At 41.6% G+C, this 17,528-nt stretch overlaps 1 protein-coding gene across 1 annotated transcript in view; it reads right to left on the bottom strand.

Moving 5' to 3' along the window:
• The window catches only part of ryr1b (ryanodine receptor 1b (skeletal)), a 72,716-nt gene that overhangs the window by 30,414 nt on the left and 24,774 nt on the right, over positions 1 to 17,528 (bottom strand). Inside the window, exons 28-66 of the mRNA XM_087795154.1 lie at positions 17,314 to 17,522; positions 16,894 to 17,240; positions 15,891 to 16,023; positions 15,659 to 15,819; positions 15,006 to 15,168; positions 14,853 to 14,939; positions 14,320 to 14,546; positions 13,806 to 14,250; positions 12,947 to 13,471; positions 12,671 to 12,871; positions 11,377 to 11,488; positions 11,076 to 11,219; positions 10,737 to 11,010; positions 10,483 to 10,600; positions 10,288 to 10,420; positions 9,800 to 9,894; positions 9,592 to 9,727; positions 9,350 to 9,533; positions 7,470 to 7,581; positions 7,283 to 7,403; positions 6,483 to 6,652; positions 6,193 to 6,413; positions 5,693 to 5,783; positions 5,486 to 5,626; positions 5,259 to 5,422; positions 4,476 to 4,554; positions 4,323 to 4,412; positions 4,100 to 4,249; positions 3,950 to 4,027; positions 3,715 to 3,790; positions 3,186 to 3,309; positions 3,002 to 3,117; positions 2,854 to 2,921; positions 2,013 to 2,134; positions 1,806 to 1,855; positions 704 to 764; positions 490 to 616; positions 312 to 420; positions 159 to 240 (exon numbers count right to left, since the gene is read on the bottom strand). Of these exons, the coding sequence (XP_087651280.1) occupies positions 159 to 240; positions 312 to 420; positions 490 to 616; positions 704 to 764; positions 1,806 to 1,855; positions 2,013 to 2,134; positions 2,854 to 2,921; positions 3,002 to 3,117; positions 3,186 to 3,309; positions 3,715 to 3,790; positions 3,950 to 4,027; positions 4,100 to 4,249; positions 4,323 to 4,412; positions 4,476 to 4,554; positions 5,259 to 5,422; positions 5,486 to 5,626; positions 5,693 to 5,783; positions 6,193 to 6,413; positions 6,483 to 6,652; positions 7,283 to 7,403; positions 7,470 to 7,581; positions 9,350 to 9,533; positions 9,592 to 9,727; positions 9,800 to 9,894; positions 10,288 to 10,420; positions 10,483 to 10,600; positions 10,737 to 11,010; positions 11,076 to 11,219; positions 11,377 to 11,488; positions 12,671 to 12,871; positions 12,947 to 13,471; positions 13,806 to 14,250; positions 14,320 to 14,546; positions 14,853 to 14,939; positions 15,006 to 15,168; positions 15,659 to 15,819; positions 15,891 to 16,023; positions 16,894 to 17,240; positions 17,314 to 17,522 (6,046 nt within the window). The remainder of the gene's footprint in view (positions 1 to 158; positions 241 to 311; positions 421 to 489; positions 617 to 703; positions 765 to 1,805; positions 1,856 to 2,012; positions 2,135 to 2,853; positions 2,922 to 3,001; positions 3,118 to 3,185; positions 3,310 to 3,714; positions 3,791 to 3,949; positions 4,028 to 4,099; positions 4,250 to 4,322; positions 4,413 to 4,475; positions 4,555 to 5,258; positions 5,423 to 5,485; positions 5,627 to 5,692; positions 5,784 to 6,192; positions 6,414 to 6,482; positions 6,653 to 7,282; positions 7,404 to 7,469; positions 7,582 to 9,349; positions 9,534 to 9,591; positions 9,728 to 9,799; positions 9,895 to 10,287; positions 10,421 to 10,482; positions 10,601 to 10,736; positions 11,011 to 11,075; positions 11,220 to 11,376; positions 11,489 to 12,670; positions 12,872 to 12,946; positions 13,472 to 13,805; positions 14,251 to 14,319; positions 14,547 to 14,852; positions 14,940 to 15,005; positions 15,169 to 15,658; positions 15,820 to 15,890; positions 16,024 to 16,893; positions 17,241 to 17,313; positions 17,523 to 17,528) is intronic.

Here is a 17,528-nt window from a genome sequence, read left to right on the forward strand (position 1 = left end):
AAATTAAAATGTTAAGGCAAAAAAAGTTTTTCTTCATGATCAGTTTAATAGTACATTTTTTTTTATGTTTTCAACCGCCATTGACGGCTTCATTGATTTCTGGGATCAATAACTCAGACTAACTTTCGAATAAACACTCAAGCATCAAAAGGACTTACTTATCTACGTGTGGCGTCTTCACGGTGCCCAGAGAGTAGATGCTGCACATGATGCGATAGCAAGAGATTTGCAGGTCGTCCACTTGTGATTGGAACGGAAATAAATGTTAGTTTAGTACTTTTCCACTAAAAATGAGGATCCATCCCACTCACTCATGACGTCGTCTCCAAACTGGTGCTGAGCGATGTGGTCGAACAGAGTGGTGAGGACCGGCAGGAGGGCGATGGTGGTGTAGTTGATGTTCTGGGACACGCCTTTGACCTGACATGAGCGAGAAAAGAATATATGCAGTCAGAAACAACAACATGCTCTAAGCTACGTGCCTCCTACCTGGTTTCGGCTGGAAACTTTGCCAAGTTTCAAGTTCTCCACCATTTTCTCTATGTCATCGGCAGCACTCTCGAAGAACTGACGCAGGCCGGCCTTCACGATCTCAGGTCCAGATTTCATTACAGTTCTGAGACAGAGCGTGGTCATAAAGAGTGGGTCCTATGTACCATTATTTTTTAAAAGGACCTACAAGTATTGTGTACTTGTTTTTTACCTGGCGTCCAGGGATCGTGACAGGATGTGCAAACAGTTCACCACTGCACTCGCATCCGTTCCTGAAAAGAGCGATTGATTAGACTGCAATGATTAACAATTTAAATTAATTTCTAATGTCCACATATAAAAGGCAGCTTCACTCAGAGAGAATAGACTTCCACCCAGGAGCTCATTGTTTAGCAATTATGATCAAACACTACAACAGCTTCGAAATCAAAAGGTATGTCAGCTAACCAGAAGTTACACATCGACAAATCAGCCTTGCACCGGTGATGTTATCCCTATCTTTATACTTAGCAACCCTTAAACAAAGATTTATTTTACTTTGTAATGTTATAACAAGTCATGTTTTGCTAGACCTGAAAAGAAGGACATACAATGATGAATCTTCCAAACCCTTCCTTGTTCCATATTACCAAAAAAGCAAAAAGGAATATATCAAAATAAGTATGTAGCAGACCTGTGTTTCTGAATCATAATATATCTACTGTACATCCTAGCACAGCACCAACTTCTGATTTAAGTGTGGCTTAACTAGATTTTGGACTTCCATTGTATCATCAGTATGTGTACAAAACTCTCTTTTCATTTAAATATTTGTATTAGAAAATGATCTCAAGCCCCGCCCCTACATCATCAAGGACTTTGCTCTCATAACCACTCGTTCGCTGAGATTTCAGACAGAGGAGAACTTTATAAAGCAATAAGTTCAAAACATGGTCATGATGAGAGACTTACTGAATCTTGGAGAGGAAGACTTCAACATTTGAAACATGAGAGTGAGTCAGGAGAGTTGGGTTTAAAACATTAGTTGTACTTGGAAAAAAATAAATTAGTTTTTATTCACCAGAAGTTTGATGACAAGGGATAAGCCGTGGTTTTTAAATCATTTAGTTCATCCATTTGGTATTTAGTTAATGCCATGGCACATTGTGATCCCTGCCAGGTTTGAAAGTAAAGTGTATTTTAATTAGAATTTCAGAGACAATGTAACAGGACAACAATGTTTTTACCAAAATTTAAAAAAGTTGTATAGATGTTAAAGAAGGGAAACGGTGAATACGTTGACAGAGCAAAGCGCTACGACGCAGATTTCTTACCAAAGAGAGAAACTCTGTGCCTCACCAAAGCAGCCATCTTACAGAAGATACTAATGCGGGAAAGGAGGACCAGGAGAAACGAAGGAGAAAAAGATGTTGAGGAGACACAGAAAACATAAATGGAAGTTAAGGGACAAACAATATGGCCATCAGAAAGAAGGAGGGAGGAAGACACAGACTGATCCAGGATCCACTTGCTCTACTGACCTGGCGATCATCTCCTTCTCCTTGTTGGAGGAATGTCCACCACTGCCCAAGACTTTGGCCGGAGTGGACAGGAAGTAGAGGCAGTGGTTCTTGAAGTACTGGTTAACAAGCGGCAGCAGAATCTGTTTGGAAACAAAAGCAAAGTAAGTATCTTCAACGTTTTTTGGTAAACATATGGAGGTATTACAGATTATGTCGTCTGCCCTCCATTCTTTGTTTTAAGATTTGTTTTGTCTTGACATTCACAAATAGACTAGACAGACTACAACTGCGAAAATGGCTTTAAAATTCAATATACCACAATCATAAACCACTTCAAAATAAAGCCTATGGAAGAATCTTGTTATTTTTCTTGGTTTCCCTTTTTTAAAGCTTTATAATTGTCAACTTTTGTTTGCTCATCATTGTTTTATAAAGGGCAAAAATGTTTATTAAAAAAGACTTTCATGAAACATGGAACAATAGAATCCTTTATTTCTTCCCTATTCATTAAAATTAAATTATTATTATTATTAAATCTTTTCTACCTTCCTCTATTTTTTTTTTCCACCAGCTCTCACCTTCATTCCTACCTAAATTCTGATATCTGCATTTCTAAAACACGCACCATCCTTTCTTTTCTCTTCCATCCATCTCTAAATATTGTGCAATTTCTTTTTTTAAATCTATGTTAATCACATTCTTTAACCTCTTCTTTATTTCTCCGTTTGTTTCTCTCTTTGCCTGCAAGCAAATTATTTCTCTCCATTTCTTTTAAATTCGACACCTATGAATCAATCTAGTCCTAGTGAATTAACTGATTATAAAAAGCTCTTGAAACACTAGTGGGGAAAGGACTCACCTTTGCAAAGAATTTAATTTCTTGTTCATGAGGCGACTTCTCCACTCGCCCGCTGCTGACAACAGCCTCTGAATAGGAGAGAAAAGAAAGTACAACATGAAAGCGAAGACTGATATTATGGGCAAAGCATCATGGGGGAATGAGGTACCGAGATGAGCTATGAACTCTTGGGCAATATCCATCCACTTGAGCAGTTTCTGGAGGAATCCATAAGCAAAACGCTTCTCGATGGAAGAAATATCTTGCTCCATGTCCTTCAGACCTCTGAGGAGGGAGAAACTCGGTTATAGAGAGAAATAAGGTGACAATAAAAACAACAACAAAATGCTGACCTCGTCACTGCATATCCATTCAGCTGCAGGAACTTCAGAATGTCCTGGGCTTTCTCTCTGTCTCGAGCCTTCTCCTTCGCTGTCAGGGTGTCGTACGGCACCAGCAAAGGGTGAGTTCCGCCCCCTTTGACAGAGTTAAGGAGATTTATTACGGTGATACATCGTAAAATTAAAACATTTCATTGTTATTGTATAAAATGAAGAAGACTTATAACACTGCGAGTAGTTGCCTTTGCTTTAAAACTTAAAAAACACTCTCCACACTCTTAACCCTTGTGTTCTTTCTGGGTCAAGATGACCCGGTGGCCCGAAAACAAACATGTACGCGTTATCCCTTGGATTCCTAAGGCCAAGGTGAAAAACCTCCCTGGCTTCCAGAAATACATATGCAGTGGTGAAGGTTGTTCATCTTGACCCAGATACAACACAAGGGTTAAAACACCTCTTTCAATTGTCAAATGTTTCCAAAGAGAACAATACATTGTCAATAGAAAGACAGACGGATACACTGTAAGAATACTTTCTTAACCTTTAGACTGGAGCTCCAACTTCTTCTTGCGTCCCCAAGTGTTGTGGTAGTTCTCAGCCAGCTGTTCAGCCATAGACTACATAGAGGAGAAGATAACGTTCAACATTCGACTGGAATTTGCATGAAAAATCACAATAAGTTATAATCATTAAATGCTGTATTCGTGGTGTTTAAAACTTTAATAAATTATGGATGTGTCTTTAAAGACTAACCCCCATTGTTGTACGAAACTGACCTGCAGCTCTCTGGACAAAGCCATTCCTGCGATGTCAATGGGCTGAGGGTTGTAGCCGTGACTGGGATCGTAGGTTGCCTGACGAGAGGGAAGAAGTATTTTGTCACTGATTCAACGAACCTGAAAATTAAAAAGAAATCCAAATCATACTTGAGCAGTTTGGGAAATCTTGCGTGTGGAGGTTGCAGCTGCCTTCTTTTCCACTTCTCCTTCTCCATCCCTGGCCTTATCTAAAGTCCACTCCCAGGCAAGCATGGCTTTGATGGACTCCTTAATGGGCCAGCGGTAGATCTCCTTATCCTGCAGACACCACAAGCATGAGGCGAGGGTCATAACACCGTGTTAGACCAGATATCGGATGTCAAGCTTTCACCTTCTCTGAGAATGTTTTGTACGGTCGCAGCATCGGGTGAGTCTTGGCGTTTTCGTCCAGCACTTCCCCATAAGTCCAGTTGTTCTGAATCTGAAAATACATACTTCTGCTAAGAACGGCTGTTTAAAAGTATTCTTTGAACAGAGCACTGACCTTTTCAAAGGCCCATTTGTCATGTGTGTGCTCAGCAAACTTGTTGATGAAAATGTCCAGTCTCTCAGGGATTATGGTGCTGTTGAAATATAGAGAAATTACTCAAATCTCCCTTTTTTAATCTTTTTCTAAATTCTTCTTTAATTATTAAAAGAAAATGCGCTGAATATATGCCAATAATAGACTTTAACAATTGATGATTTTCATAAATATTGTGTTGAGTCTATAAAATTAGCTTTTATGTTTAATATCCTGATTACCACATTCAGTTTGTTTTCCTATCAATTTTATTTATTTTTATAATTTTCTAAAGAGTATAAATTATAAATGTTACTTTCTGGCAAGTCATTAACCCTTGTGTCATCCCAGGGTCAAGGTGAACTGGAAAATCAAATGTCTATATTTTTTTTAGTTAATTCAATATCGATTTCTTCATTAATCTTTACAAGATTCAATGTTTTCTGGCAAAGACAGAGAATAGGTTTAAAGACTTATGAAGATGTTACGAAAACAATTACACATCAGATCATGTTGCAAGAATTTAAGTCGTCATTTCTACAAAAGGAAGCTTTAAATTGTCTTTCATTGTGAAATAAATGTGTTTTTTATTCAATAATTAACTTTATAGACCCTAAAACCTGAACCATTAAATAATAGAAACTTGAGCTCCAAGATACCAGAACCCATGAAAACTCTAGAAAGGGTAAGGGCAGCCCTGACTGAGTAAATATATAATAGTGACTAACGCTCCCCTGATTTTCTTTTCTTGCTGTCATGACTTACTTGGTGGTCTCCACAGGTTTGGGGTCAAAGTTACCCTCAGCATCCACTGAGGCCTTTTTCTCCATGTGGGAGGAGTAGCTAGCGTCAACGTAGTCTGGTGGGATGGCTCCAGCAATAGCGCAGAGACACGGCATGGCGATCTTGAAGAGCTCTGCGTCATATTTCTGTAGGTTCAAAATAAAAAAAGTTGAATTAGCTTAATTCCACTCGGATAGTCGTCGCCTCACCTTGTGTGCCGAAGATTCAAAGATTCCCCAGAAGAGTTTCCGGGACAGATGCAGCTCCTCCTCCGACGTCACACCAAAGTTGGCCCAGCCGTTAGGAAGGCAGTAATACTTCCAACAGCGCTCGTAGTGATTGGTCAACAGCTGTGAAGGGATCAGACAAACAATGAAACAAACGCAGAGACATTTTCAGTGAAGTCGTCCTCAAACCTTGAGAGGCATCTTGGCATATTCATTGAGGATGGGAACGTCAAAGACCAGACGTCGAAGCAGATGCTGGAGCATGGAGGGTCGCAGCCACCTTTCAAAAATCACATTCAAATTAACAATTGTTTGTTGGTTAGTTCATTGTAAAAGGTGAGAGAGTAAATCATTAAATTATTTCCTTTAACTTTCCTGGAAATTCTGCAACACCAGAGTCTCGTCGATACTACAAACATATTGTTTTTCCTACAGTATCGCAATCTATGGTATCGTTGCCCCTGTATCGTGATACATATCACCAGATTCTTGCCATAACACACATCCCTATTGGAAAGATTTTTTTTGTTTCAAAAAGTTCATTTTAACCCTTACTCCACTTCTTTCAGATAGCGTTTGAATTTCCTAGATCCGATAAAAATTCAGGGTGTTACAACCCTTCAAGATTTATATTCTAGAGTTGTCATAAACTTTGGTATCGGACTGGTTGAATTATTTGCTCTACTGACTTGCAGAGCGACATCAGACACTCCTCGATGACGTCTCTTTGGGCCTTCGTCAGTGCCCGGCCGCGGGACAATCTGTAGATCGTGTGGAGCATGGAGTCGATCATGATGGCGCGATGATCAGTGCCAGCGAAAAGCGGCGCACACTTGGTGAGCAGAGGCAGCACGGCGGAGCAGAGGTAGCGGTTCAGAGCCAGGGCCATCTCAGTGGTGCTGAAAGCCACCTGAGAGAGGAAGAAGAGATGATCAGTGATGAGACAAATCCCTCCACTAACCTTGATGTTAGGACTCACAGTGTCCAGAGAGGCGGCGGCTCGCATGTCTGGCAGGAATCCCACTTCGAGGACATGCAGCAGGAAGTCCTGGTTATCGATTCCATAGACTCTGTCTAGGAATAGCACCATGGAGGCCTTGTGGTCCGGAACAAAGCTGGCCGACATCTTCGGCTCCACAATCTGAGCATCTGAAGACACACCAGAAATGTTAATGTTCTGCTCAAGAATAAATGATCAGACAGCGGATTCATTATGTCAAGAACTTCATGTACAGGCCAACAACCAAAATCACTCAAGAAATCTGTGGATTTTCAGTTAACACTTGGATAAGAATAAAAAGTAACTTTAATACTAAAGTTTGGGCAGAAATTCAAGTGAAAATTAACTGGACCATGTTTTTTTCCTATGCATATCTTGTAAAACAAAAGATGAAAGCACAAAATGCAAGTAATGTCTTCTCCTTTTCATGTGAATGCGTGGTTTGATTTATGCAATCATTTAATCATCAAAACATATAATAGTAATAATGATTATAATTAATACAAATAATAAGAGAGTAATGATCTTCTACGATCTTGAAAAAACCCCACAAAAACAGTAGGGAAATGCGCAATGTTCTGTGTAGATATATTTGTATTTGATTTCTATAATGATAATTTAGAATATTAACTGGTCAAAAGAGAGAATAATACATAATAAAAGAGGTGGATACAATTAAGATGGAATTAAATAGTTACACATCATTTTAAAAAGATTTACAGGAAACAGAAAGAGTTATATTTATAAAGAAATCAAATCTATTTCAACCCAAATCTCACCTTTGCCGTGTGCAGGGATCTGCACGGGGAGGCTGATGACGCCCACCAGGTCTTCAATGGGCACCAGAGACCTCAGGATGGCTCGGATCCTCAGAGCTTCACCTTTCCCTGCTTGGATAAGCTGTGAAGGCAAACATTAATAATCCAACACGATCAAAACTGTTGTGTATTTTTGAACCGGACTCACATGCATCTCTGGAGCGCAGCGACCCAGCAGGTCGATGAGGGCGGAGTAGAATGACATGATGGCGTTGCCCAGATGCACCCGGTTCTCCTCATGCTGTTCCTCGCCACCGAACCTGCCGTGTGGGGACGAGTTTGGATAATTTCAGTCCAAGTAAGGGGAAGATCTCAAGAATTTTCATGATTTGTTTGAATAAGAAGATTTATCTTCTGCCTGATCTTCCTCCACAAAGAAACCTTCTGGAGAACAAGGTTTTAACAGATATTTTCAAGTCTAGAAACAAGGGAAAGATGGAATCATCTTCTTTTTTTTTTGGGGTGAAGTCACAGTAGTTTTCCTACAATAATTGTAGGAAAACTACTACTAAAGTTTACCCTTTTAAAGATTAAACTGTAAGGCATCATACCTAGTACTATGTACTTTACACTTGAAAGTGTGATTTCTTTTTCTAATGACAATAATTAATTAATTTTCTGCTGCTTATTCCCTTATGGGAGTCTTCTTCGGACGAGAGGCGGGGGACACTCTGAACAGGACGCCAGTCTGTCACAGGGCACACAATGACACACAACCATTCACACACACACACTCATACCTACAGACAATTTCCTCAAGTAACCTCTGGTTTTTTTTGGACTGTGGGAGGAAACCTGAGTGCCTGGAGTAACCCCGCACAACATAAAACGCCACACCTCAAGTTGCTCCCCCCAACATGGAAGCAAACCTGCAACCTTCCTGCTCTGAGTTGATCAAGTTAACCACTGTTCCACCATGTACTGTACCTGCAATTGACAATTTAGCAAACCAGAATGCCAAAGTATTACTTCTTAATTTTAATTTTACCTTTGTTCATATATACATCTTGTTCTTATATTTCCTATGAGAAAAATTAGAACATACTTGAGGACTGGAACAAACTCAACTCAGCTTTCTTATTTAGCAGTTTAGGAAACAACAGTTGAAACAAAGTGCTGTACAAGAAAAGATATAGCACAAAATAAAAACACAGGCAGAACAAGGCCATGTAATAATTTCAAAACAAATAAAATAATCTTAAAATTAACTCCAGGCACAGCAAATAGAGGGAGGCAAGGTTAGGAGTTATGTGCTCCCTCTTACATGTCCCAGTTAAAAGCCAAATAGCAGCATTTTGAAATTATTGGAGACGTTCCAAGGACGACCGGCCGACTCCAAAATAAAATGTGTTGCAGTAATGTTGTGTTGAAACTGTTTTTTATTGTGTCAAAGTGCTGTTGTGCAAGAAAGTGCTTAACCTTAGCTGCGTCAGGTGAAAGAAGCTGGACTTCATAACTTCTCCCATTTCCCAGTACCTCTTAAAACCCAGGTAAGACATAGTTGGCTTCACATAATGTGCCAATTGGCCTAAGTCAACAGGGGGGTCTAGAAAAACAGGTCCAAACTATGTGACCTCGGTTTTCCTTTTATTAAAGTTAAAACCGTTCAGAGCCATCCAGGGTTTAATGTCTTCATGCAACAGCAGGTGAGGTTGGAGCCTTAAAATCATGTTTTTCTATAACTGGAAAAAAATTGTTTTGAGGTTTCCTGTTAATAATTCCATTCTTATATGGACAGAAAACAATTATTTTAACTTTCATTATTTTTGATGAAAAAAGCCAAAAATGTAATCAAATATATTCTAGTTAACAGCTCAAACTGGAATTAAAAGTATAATTAGTAAACAAACTCACATCCTTAACAAAAATGTATCTTTACATTTAAAGTAAGTGGGGTTAAAAACTGATGGTTATTAGAAAGAGATGTAAATTGGTTATTAACAGCAGGTCTTTTATTAATCTTTCATTTCTAGATGATAAGGATTTTAGCTTCATCACTAGCCTTTTCTTGAGACTGCAGGAACTCACATGAAGCGCCGATCTTTCTTGACCGTGGGTCCGTCGCGTGCTGGATCCTCTGAGATCTTGATGGCCTCTTCCATGGCGGCCAGTAGACCGTTCCCACCTTCTCCTCTCAGGGCAGGACCGAAGCACTCGGGGCGACGGATGAGCAGACGCACCACAACATTAGCGTTCTCCTCCACGCTCTCACCTATCAGGGGGAACACGTTAGCAACAGCTGCTCACGAGAATATATAGGAGTCGCAGACCATTGACAAAGACAGCAAAACGGAGGAAGTCAAGGTATCTCTCTCCTCCGCATGGGTTCCAGCCGATATCGGGGTAACCCTTGGACAAAAGCATAGGGCACATCTGAAGTCCACAGCCCGCCAGGTACGTCACCACCTACACCAGAAAGTAAAGCAGGTACAAGTAAAAAAAACAAATTGATCAGACTTTTCCTTCCATTTCACGCACCATTTCCAGATCTTGTTCTTGCAGCGCCAACGCCAGCTCATTGTTGTCAATGCATGAAGCTGCAGCCACGTCCAGAGGAGTTGAGCCACGCATGCCTGCAAGAGAAAAAGTGGACTTGATATCAATCAAAGACACACCACAGGATTATAAGATTTATATTCTCTCTATTGTACTCATCATTATGTGTATGTTTGTGCAAAACTCGAATAAAGATATTTACATTCGAAAAAGTCCTTAAGCTCCGCCTACTGAAAACGGGGAGACGGGAGTACTTTTAATTAATTTGAAATGCTTTTAACCTAAGCTTATTTGTGAATATATTGCCAACATAAGAGGAGAAAAAGGGTTGGGGACCCCTGGTTTAGCTTACTAGAGGTTAGGAACCTTTTGTTCTTCTTGTTTTGAGACTCCATGACACTCAACAGAGATAGTGGATTTGCATAGATTTTGCTAAATGACATGTAACTTAACATCCCAGCTTCACTGACCTAAACCGATGCCACTGTTCTGCAACAGGTAGCTGAGGTGGTCGAACATGGAGCGCTGGTTCTGTCGGCTGATGCGACAAAAGTAGCAAAGGAAACGGCAGCAGTTGGTCACCATCTGGGGGAACCGGATCTCCTGCAGGTGGACAAGGCTTGTGTCAACGCACTCTTGATGCCAGAGAGGAATGAGACGTTTACCTTTGAGTCTCCTCCTCCACCCAGTACGTTGACCATCACCTCCATGACCGTCTCGTGCATGCCCAATGCACGCATAAGGTTGGGATGTTGGTAGAAAACTTTGTTGTTCATGATATTTCTGCAATGTTTTAAAGTCTAGTTAACTCTGTGGTTTTAATAATTCATATTAAAAATGTGAAGACCTTGGAAGAAGTATTAACCATGTCAGTTCTTCCCAGTTATATTTGTTTGGATAAATTGCATTTGGAACGTACCCGATGCTTTGGATCATGAGCCGCTCCTCCTCTGGGCCCATCTGGACGATGAGCAGAGATCTGATCTGACCCAAACACTCCAGCAGGTCCATCGTGTCCTGATAAGACACCGCGTTGATGGCGTAGGCTTTGGGCAGAGCTCGGATCAGCTCCCCGAGGCCGTCGTACTGCCTGTGCAGGAGGCTGAACATCAGCCGCACCAGCTCAGGGTTCTGAATGAAGGACTCCTGGGCCCAGTGGATCATGGTGTGAGAGATCAGCTCCTGGAGTGTGCCTGTGTGAAGAGACGGACTGGTAGAACTATTGACACAATAGTGAATAGGGTTCTGGGGGTCGTACTAGGCTTCACTTCCTCTTCGGCCTCTGGCTTCTCTTCCTCTTCCTTCTTTCGGAAATTCTTGACCCTGTCCACCAGACTGAGGAGTCGTCCTCTGAGTGACGCGTCCACCTCCTCCTCCTCTGTCTCCTCCTCTATGTGAATCCCTGAAAGAAAGATTGAGATCTTAATAAAAGTAGGCGACATCATCACATAGTCTCACACTTGATTTTGTCTTTATGGGGTAAGATATTTTAACAAGACATTTTCAAGACTATATTTTTCATGGTTTTGAGCTTCTGTGTGATTCAATGATGTTCTCACCACAATGTAGCAGGAGGTCGTTGTGGAATTCTCCTAGAGTGTCACGGACCTCCTCAGGAACAGGACAAAGCTGGTCCTCTGGATTTTGCTTGAAATTAGTCAGCAGAAGAACCTGAAGCCAATAGTTTGTTTAATGTTTGTTTAAATTATGAGGGGTTTTAAGCTCCAGAACAAATTTAATAATAAAAAGTCCTACAAATATATATTCATCATGTTTTTTTCAAACATTTTGTGTTAGCTTATTGGGTTAGAAAGTTTGAGTCAGTTTTACATATTATATATATGTGAGAAAATAAGATAGTAAGGGAAGATCTGCAAATAAAATACAATTCTCTGATTCACTAATTTGATACTTTATATTGCAACTCACTTACTCACTTGAAAATATAAAACTTAAATAATAAAAATATCAGAAAGGGGTCTGGTTGTAAAGTTGTAGCTCCATCCTGCATTAAAATAATGTCAGTCTCCTTTCAACACTATTATCTCTACAGCAAGAAAATGATAGTAAGAAATAAAATCAACAACAGAGAAAGTAAGATAGCTAACTAGAAACTCTTGAACCACTAATAATAGACCCACCTTAACTTAGAAAGAACTGGGTGACATACTGCCGACCCTTCAGTTCCTTCTTTTGTACCCTTTTTATCTTGTTATTTTCCCTTTATGTAAACAGAAAGAAAATTTTGAATCACATATATTTGTGACTTTTAGTCACACTTTTAGAGTTTATTTATGATGATACATTTTGAGTTCTCTCTGAATCCTTCTGCTTATTGTGCACTTTTCGGTGTCCCTGACCAGAACTAATACTTTGCTGTAGTTTTTGTGCTATAGTTATTGAATATAATGGTTGATCGCTAAAACTACTAACTTAATAAACTTATAGCAAAAGTGAAACACTTGTGATGCATTGATAGTTCACATATTTAAGGGAACTCATGACCAGATATAACTTAATTTGACGACTGTAGACTTAAGGGGGACCAAATCTTGACCGCAAGGGATTTTATCAGGCCGTCAGTTGGTCAGCCAGTGTTTAGGAAAAGATAAGAAACAGCGATTATCGATGTAAAAGCTTTACTGAGACTTCCAATTACAGTAAAACTCATAGAGGTATACTTCCTGTTTCAGAAAGTTTGGTAAAAGTACATTTTGTTCGGCATTGCAAGATTTTGGCCCCCTGTGTGATTGACTGCAGGACCAGTACTACCGTCAGAAAAGAAGGAGGCATCTCAAGGGAACAGAGACAACATCAAGCTCTGGCAAGTGGCGGAAACCGTGAGGCTCATACCTGGTCCTGTGGTGGCGAGCGGAACTCGCGGGTCTTGCGTGCGGTCTCTGCTGCTGACATGGTGAAGGCTCTCATCAGCTCGTTGTAGCGACCGCGCTGGTTGCTCTGGATTTCGTGCACGAACATGTCGGAGTAGGCCACGATGGCTTCAACCCTGTGTCGCAGCTCACAGTCGCAGAAGTACTGCAGCAGCGTGCACATCTGAGAGGAGACGTTCAGTACAGCCTGAATCTAAACAACACAGACCGGCTGGTCTTTGACTCAGAATCTACTGACCTGCAGTTTGACAGACTCCGGCAGCTTCATCTGGAGCAGGCCTTCCTCAGGAGCTTCTTCTTCTTCCTTCGTTTCTCCTTCCACTGCCTCAGCCTCCTTTTCCTCCTCTGCCTTTTCTCCATCCACTTTTCCTTCTTTGGCTTCCCCTTCCTCCTTCTCCTCTCCATCCTCTTTGGCCTCCTCCTTTTCTAAATCCTTCAGCTCCTCATCCTCATCACCGACACCTTCATCCTCCAGATCAGCGTCTTCATCCTCCTCGTCGTCCGCCTTTTCTTTTTTTCCCTCTCCTTCCGTGGGCTCTTCTGCCTCCTCCTCCACTTTCCCGCTGAAAACGTTGGGGTCGATCATCTTGAGGATGTGTTTGGTGTCCTCGTCGTTGAAGATTCCCATGATGAGCAGAGTGCTGATCAGCTTCAGGATGGGTACGAAGTGGAACTCTACGCTGCCCCCTACTGGGTCCCGCATGGCCTGACTGCCATCCAGCACAGCTTCTGTTAGCATGCTAATAGCTCTGGTCTTCAGCTCCTGTCAAACAACAGAATAAACAATAATAAGTCAACAACCTTTGAGCTCAGGCTAAATGGGAGTATCAAGACATGCATTATAACCCATTTTTGGAAATACATTTGTGTTATCCAACACCTCTGCTTCTCCTTTATGAACCAGAAAAAACATTTTCAGGTTCAGATAGTGTCTTGCTGTTGTTGTTGCCTCAAACATTTATCTTGCTAGTTATGTTGCTTCTTCTACTTACTGTGGCGGATGAAGAACACAAACTGTTCTGTACTGAGTCATTTACAGGATTTCACCTAATGTACTTCATAAACACTGTATTGAAAACGCATTCTAAGCGTCTCACCTGCAGGGGGAACACAGGACTGATCGTGTATAAATCTGGATCAGTGCCGACAAAGTTGATGGAGGAGAAGTGCAGTTTGGGCCTCAGGCAGGTGGTGAGGCCGACGCCAGGGAGGGCGTGAGCCTTCTTCACGTCGGGGTACAGATGGATGCTGAGCGTTTCCTCCGTCATGGGGACAATGAACTCTCTGTTGGTGCCGAGTCGGGCCCGCTTGGCTGACTCCAGGTGGATGCTGATGAGGAGGTCGTAGTAGCCCCCCCGCAGAGGTCCGGGCAGGTAGGTGTTTTCTGTGGCGTAGAAGAGCTGGGACTCGTCCACGTGGCTGCACAGTGCATGAGCCACGCGATTGTTGCCCAGAGCACACACGGCGCAGTAAAGCATCAGCGTGTGGAAGTGAAACTTCATCAGGTCCTGACGTTCCGACAGCTCCAGGATGTCGATGCACCTGAGAGAACATGACTTTCCTCACACCTGGTCATGAAACCTTGGAATCATCTCTTGTTTGATCACTGACCTGTTCTCCTCTGGGATGTGCAGTGCCATCATGATGAGAGGCTCCGTGCACTCCACCATCCAGCCCAGTCTCTCGCTCACCTTTCCCACATCCGGGTTAAGGAAGCGATTGGGCATACGGCTCCAGATGACCGGGGTCAGCATCTGGACATCCAGGCGGGGTGGACACTGTGGGACGGGGTTGTTGCGCTCACTGCGGAACATCGCTGCCGAGATGGGCATGATGTTCTGATCAGAGAGACAGAAGAAGGTCAGGTCTGTGGAAAATCATCTTCCTCTTATTCTTCCCTTCAACTGTTTATCTCAAATGAATAGTGGCTGATTCTCTCTGTGTGCGACAGCCGCCCATAACCCTGATATGTTATCAGTGGTTTACCCAGTGTAAAATGAATTATTATATATTGTTCCTTTCATTTATTCACTTGACAGTATATAAAATAAGATTATTCTTAATGTTATTGTTTCCCCTTCTCATCATACTCCAAAGTCTTAAGAACCAGGACTACAACATTCACTCCCTTCATCTTCTCTCACCTTGAGTTTGCCGAGCTCCAGCTGCACCATGTTCTGGTTGGAGGGCTGGACGAAGACGGCCGGGAACAGCTTAGTGTTTGGTTCCACCTGGAAAGAAGACCTTCAGTTCTTCGAACACCATCAGTAGATAAAAATATCGAATTTCGCTCAGACCTGATAGAAGGTGTTGATCTCCTTCCCATTGGCCGTGAAGGTCATGAGACCTGTCGCCAGGTCCACCAGACATCCCACCAACATGTCCTCCTGGCTGAAGCGGGTCTGTTGGTTGCTGACCAGGTCGCCTCCCCAAACCATGTAGCAGTTGCTGTGCTTCATGCTGGGCAGACAAAACAGACTCAGCTGAAGACTGCCCTGGTTCAAGCAGCTATTCAATAAAACCCTTGTATCACCACAATTATATACATTTGGTCTGGGTTTATTTTTTAAGTGTTACGGTTTGTGTCACTTTTTCCAAAATAAAATACATCTGCAGTCATTCAATGTTATATTAAGTATATATATTTTTTAATAAATTACAATTTTAGTGGTAACATTTTATACTATGAAATGGAAAATGGTGACAATTTTTTTTTTTACACACAATTACATTAAAAACTTAATGTAATAATAATGTAATGTAAATCATTAAAATTCTTAATTAAAACCTAATTTTAATATATATATTTTTATTTAGTTTGAGGAAATATGAAAAGTACAAAAGAAAAGAAAGAAAGAGAACATTAGAAAAGAAATATCATACAGAAATATACTTTGGTTGTGACCCTCGAGCCTCACTGTGTAAAACGAAGCAAAAAGTGTCGACTCACCTATCGTGGATGTTTCCCCTGTCGTCTCCCACAGTCAGTGTGACACAGCGGACTTTAGAAAGGTCAAAGTTGGGGTCGAATTGGTGGTAGTCTGGCGTCACCCAGCCGACCCAGACACCAGACGGCTCCTGTCCAGCGAAGATCCTGACTGAGTAGTAGTACTGTGGGAAGAATGTTGTCATCATACAAGAGTAAACAAGAGTCATCATCAGGACAAGAGAGCTGTCCTCACAGTCGTGGTGTTCAGGATGATCTCAGGGTCGTCCCGGTCATCCGGAACCACGTCTTCCACTAAACGTGGGACTGTCGGAGGAGGGGGCGGAGCCAGCGGATTCATGGCTGCTTTTTTGGCTTTGGAGAAAAATCTACAAAACATGGTGATAAATTAATATGTGCTGTCAATCTACAAATACTGTGTGATTTTTGTTTATCTCACTGAGACCTTGGCCGGCTTAAATTACTGTTCACAAAATAATTTGGAAATAAATTTACATGGAATTTTTAAGTAAAAATCCATTAGACAAGTAATTGATGATGACATGTTGGTGTTCAGAATTAATTTCTAAATTCACAAGTTTCGTCAGCCTTGGCCATTGCAAGTTTCCGCAACTTCTTCTTCGCCTACTATATCACGATTGGGGTTATCGATAATTTTGATTAAATCAATGTAAGACAAAATGTTTTTTGTTCAAATAAATATATTGTGGGTATAAATAAGAGACTTTGTGGAAGCATGCCATTTTATGAGGTGTTTTTGACATATAGATTTCTTTCTATTTATTGTCAATTTGGTACATAAATACAAACAAAACTAGAACATTTTTATTTGCTGATTTTTATTAATTTAGGTTAATATAGTTTTCCAACTTTTTAATCTAGATTTTCAACAAAACTGTCACTGTCTTTTTCTTACTGTGTAAAACATATAATTGACTTTAGACAAATAATTCTTCAACAGAAAAGGACTCAACTTAACAATCTGTAGGCCCTGGGATACCTCTCGTATACCCCTTGTGTTATCTCAGGGTCAAGACATGCCGAAGACATGAAAACAAATTAATTGTTTTTTCCTTTGTGTTGCTTTTGGGTCAGGGTGAACAACTTTCCTGGCTTTCATAAATACATATACAGTGGTGAAGGTCTTTCACCTTGACCCAGAGCCACTTCAGAGGATAAAACAATTTGTTTTCTGGCATTCGGGTCACCTAGACCCTAAGATAACAAGGGATACTCACCCTCTTTTCTTTCCCTTCTCAGACACAGTGTCCTTCTCGTTCTCCACGGACAACTCCTTTGGCACAGAGGCCTCCTTCTTGTCCTCCTCCTGCTCCTTCCGGCTGGCAGATTTTTTCAGGACCTCAAACTCCGAGTCGGGCTCCACCACCACCACCTCTTCCTCGGGTATGGTGAGGGCCCGGGTGAGGGGGGTGGTGCCGGCAGGGACCTTGAAGGTTTCGTTGAACTGGATAGGCAGACTGAGCCTAAGGAACATCATGTCTGTGTTGGCATTCTGTGAGCCAAAGGTTTTGTGGGTCAACTTCAGACAGGGGGCGCTGTCCACAGTCCCATCAACACGGGAAACCTGAAAGAAAGAGAACAAGCTGAAATACAAACGTGTCATTTTGTCAGTTTTCCTGGATAAATTTGTGGTTTACCTCGATATGGTTGTGATCTGTGGGCACCGGTATGAACTGAGGCAAACTCTTGCTGAACCACATGGTGATGTCTCGCTTCATGTTGATGGCGAACGGTTCGAATCCTTCCTGAAGGCCACAGATGGCAAAGTAGCGGAGGCTGCTCACGTTGCGGCCCAGATTGATCCTCCCGACCTGAGACAAGCCCAGGTTGCACACCGGGATGAAACCTGAGG

Source organism: Callionymus lyra, chromosome 7, assembly GCF_982586985.1.
Source record: "Callionymus lyra chromosome 7, fCalLyr1.hap1.1, whole genome shotgun sequence".
Classification (NCBI taxonomy): domain Eukaryota; kingdom Metazoa; phylum Chordata; class Actinopteri; order Syngnathiformes; family Callionymidae; genus Callionymus; species Callionymus lyra.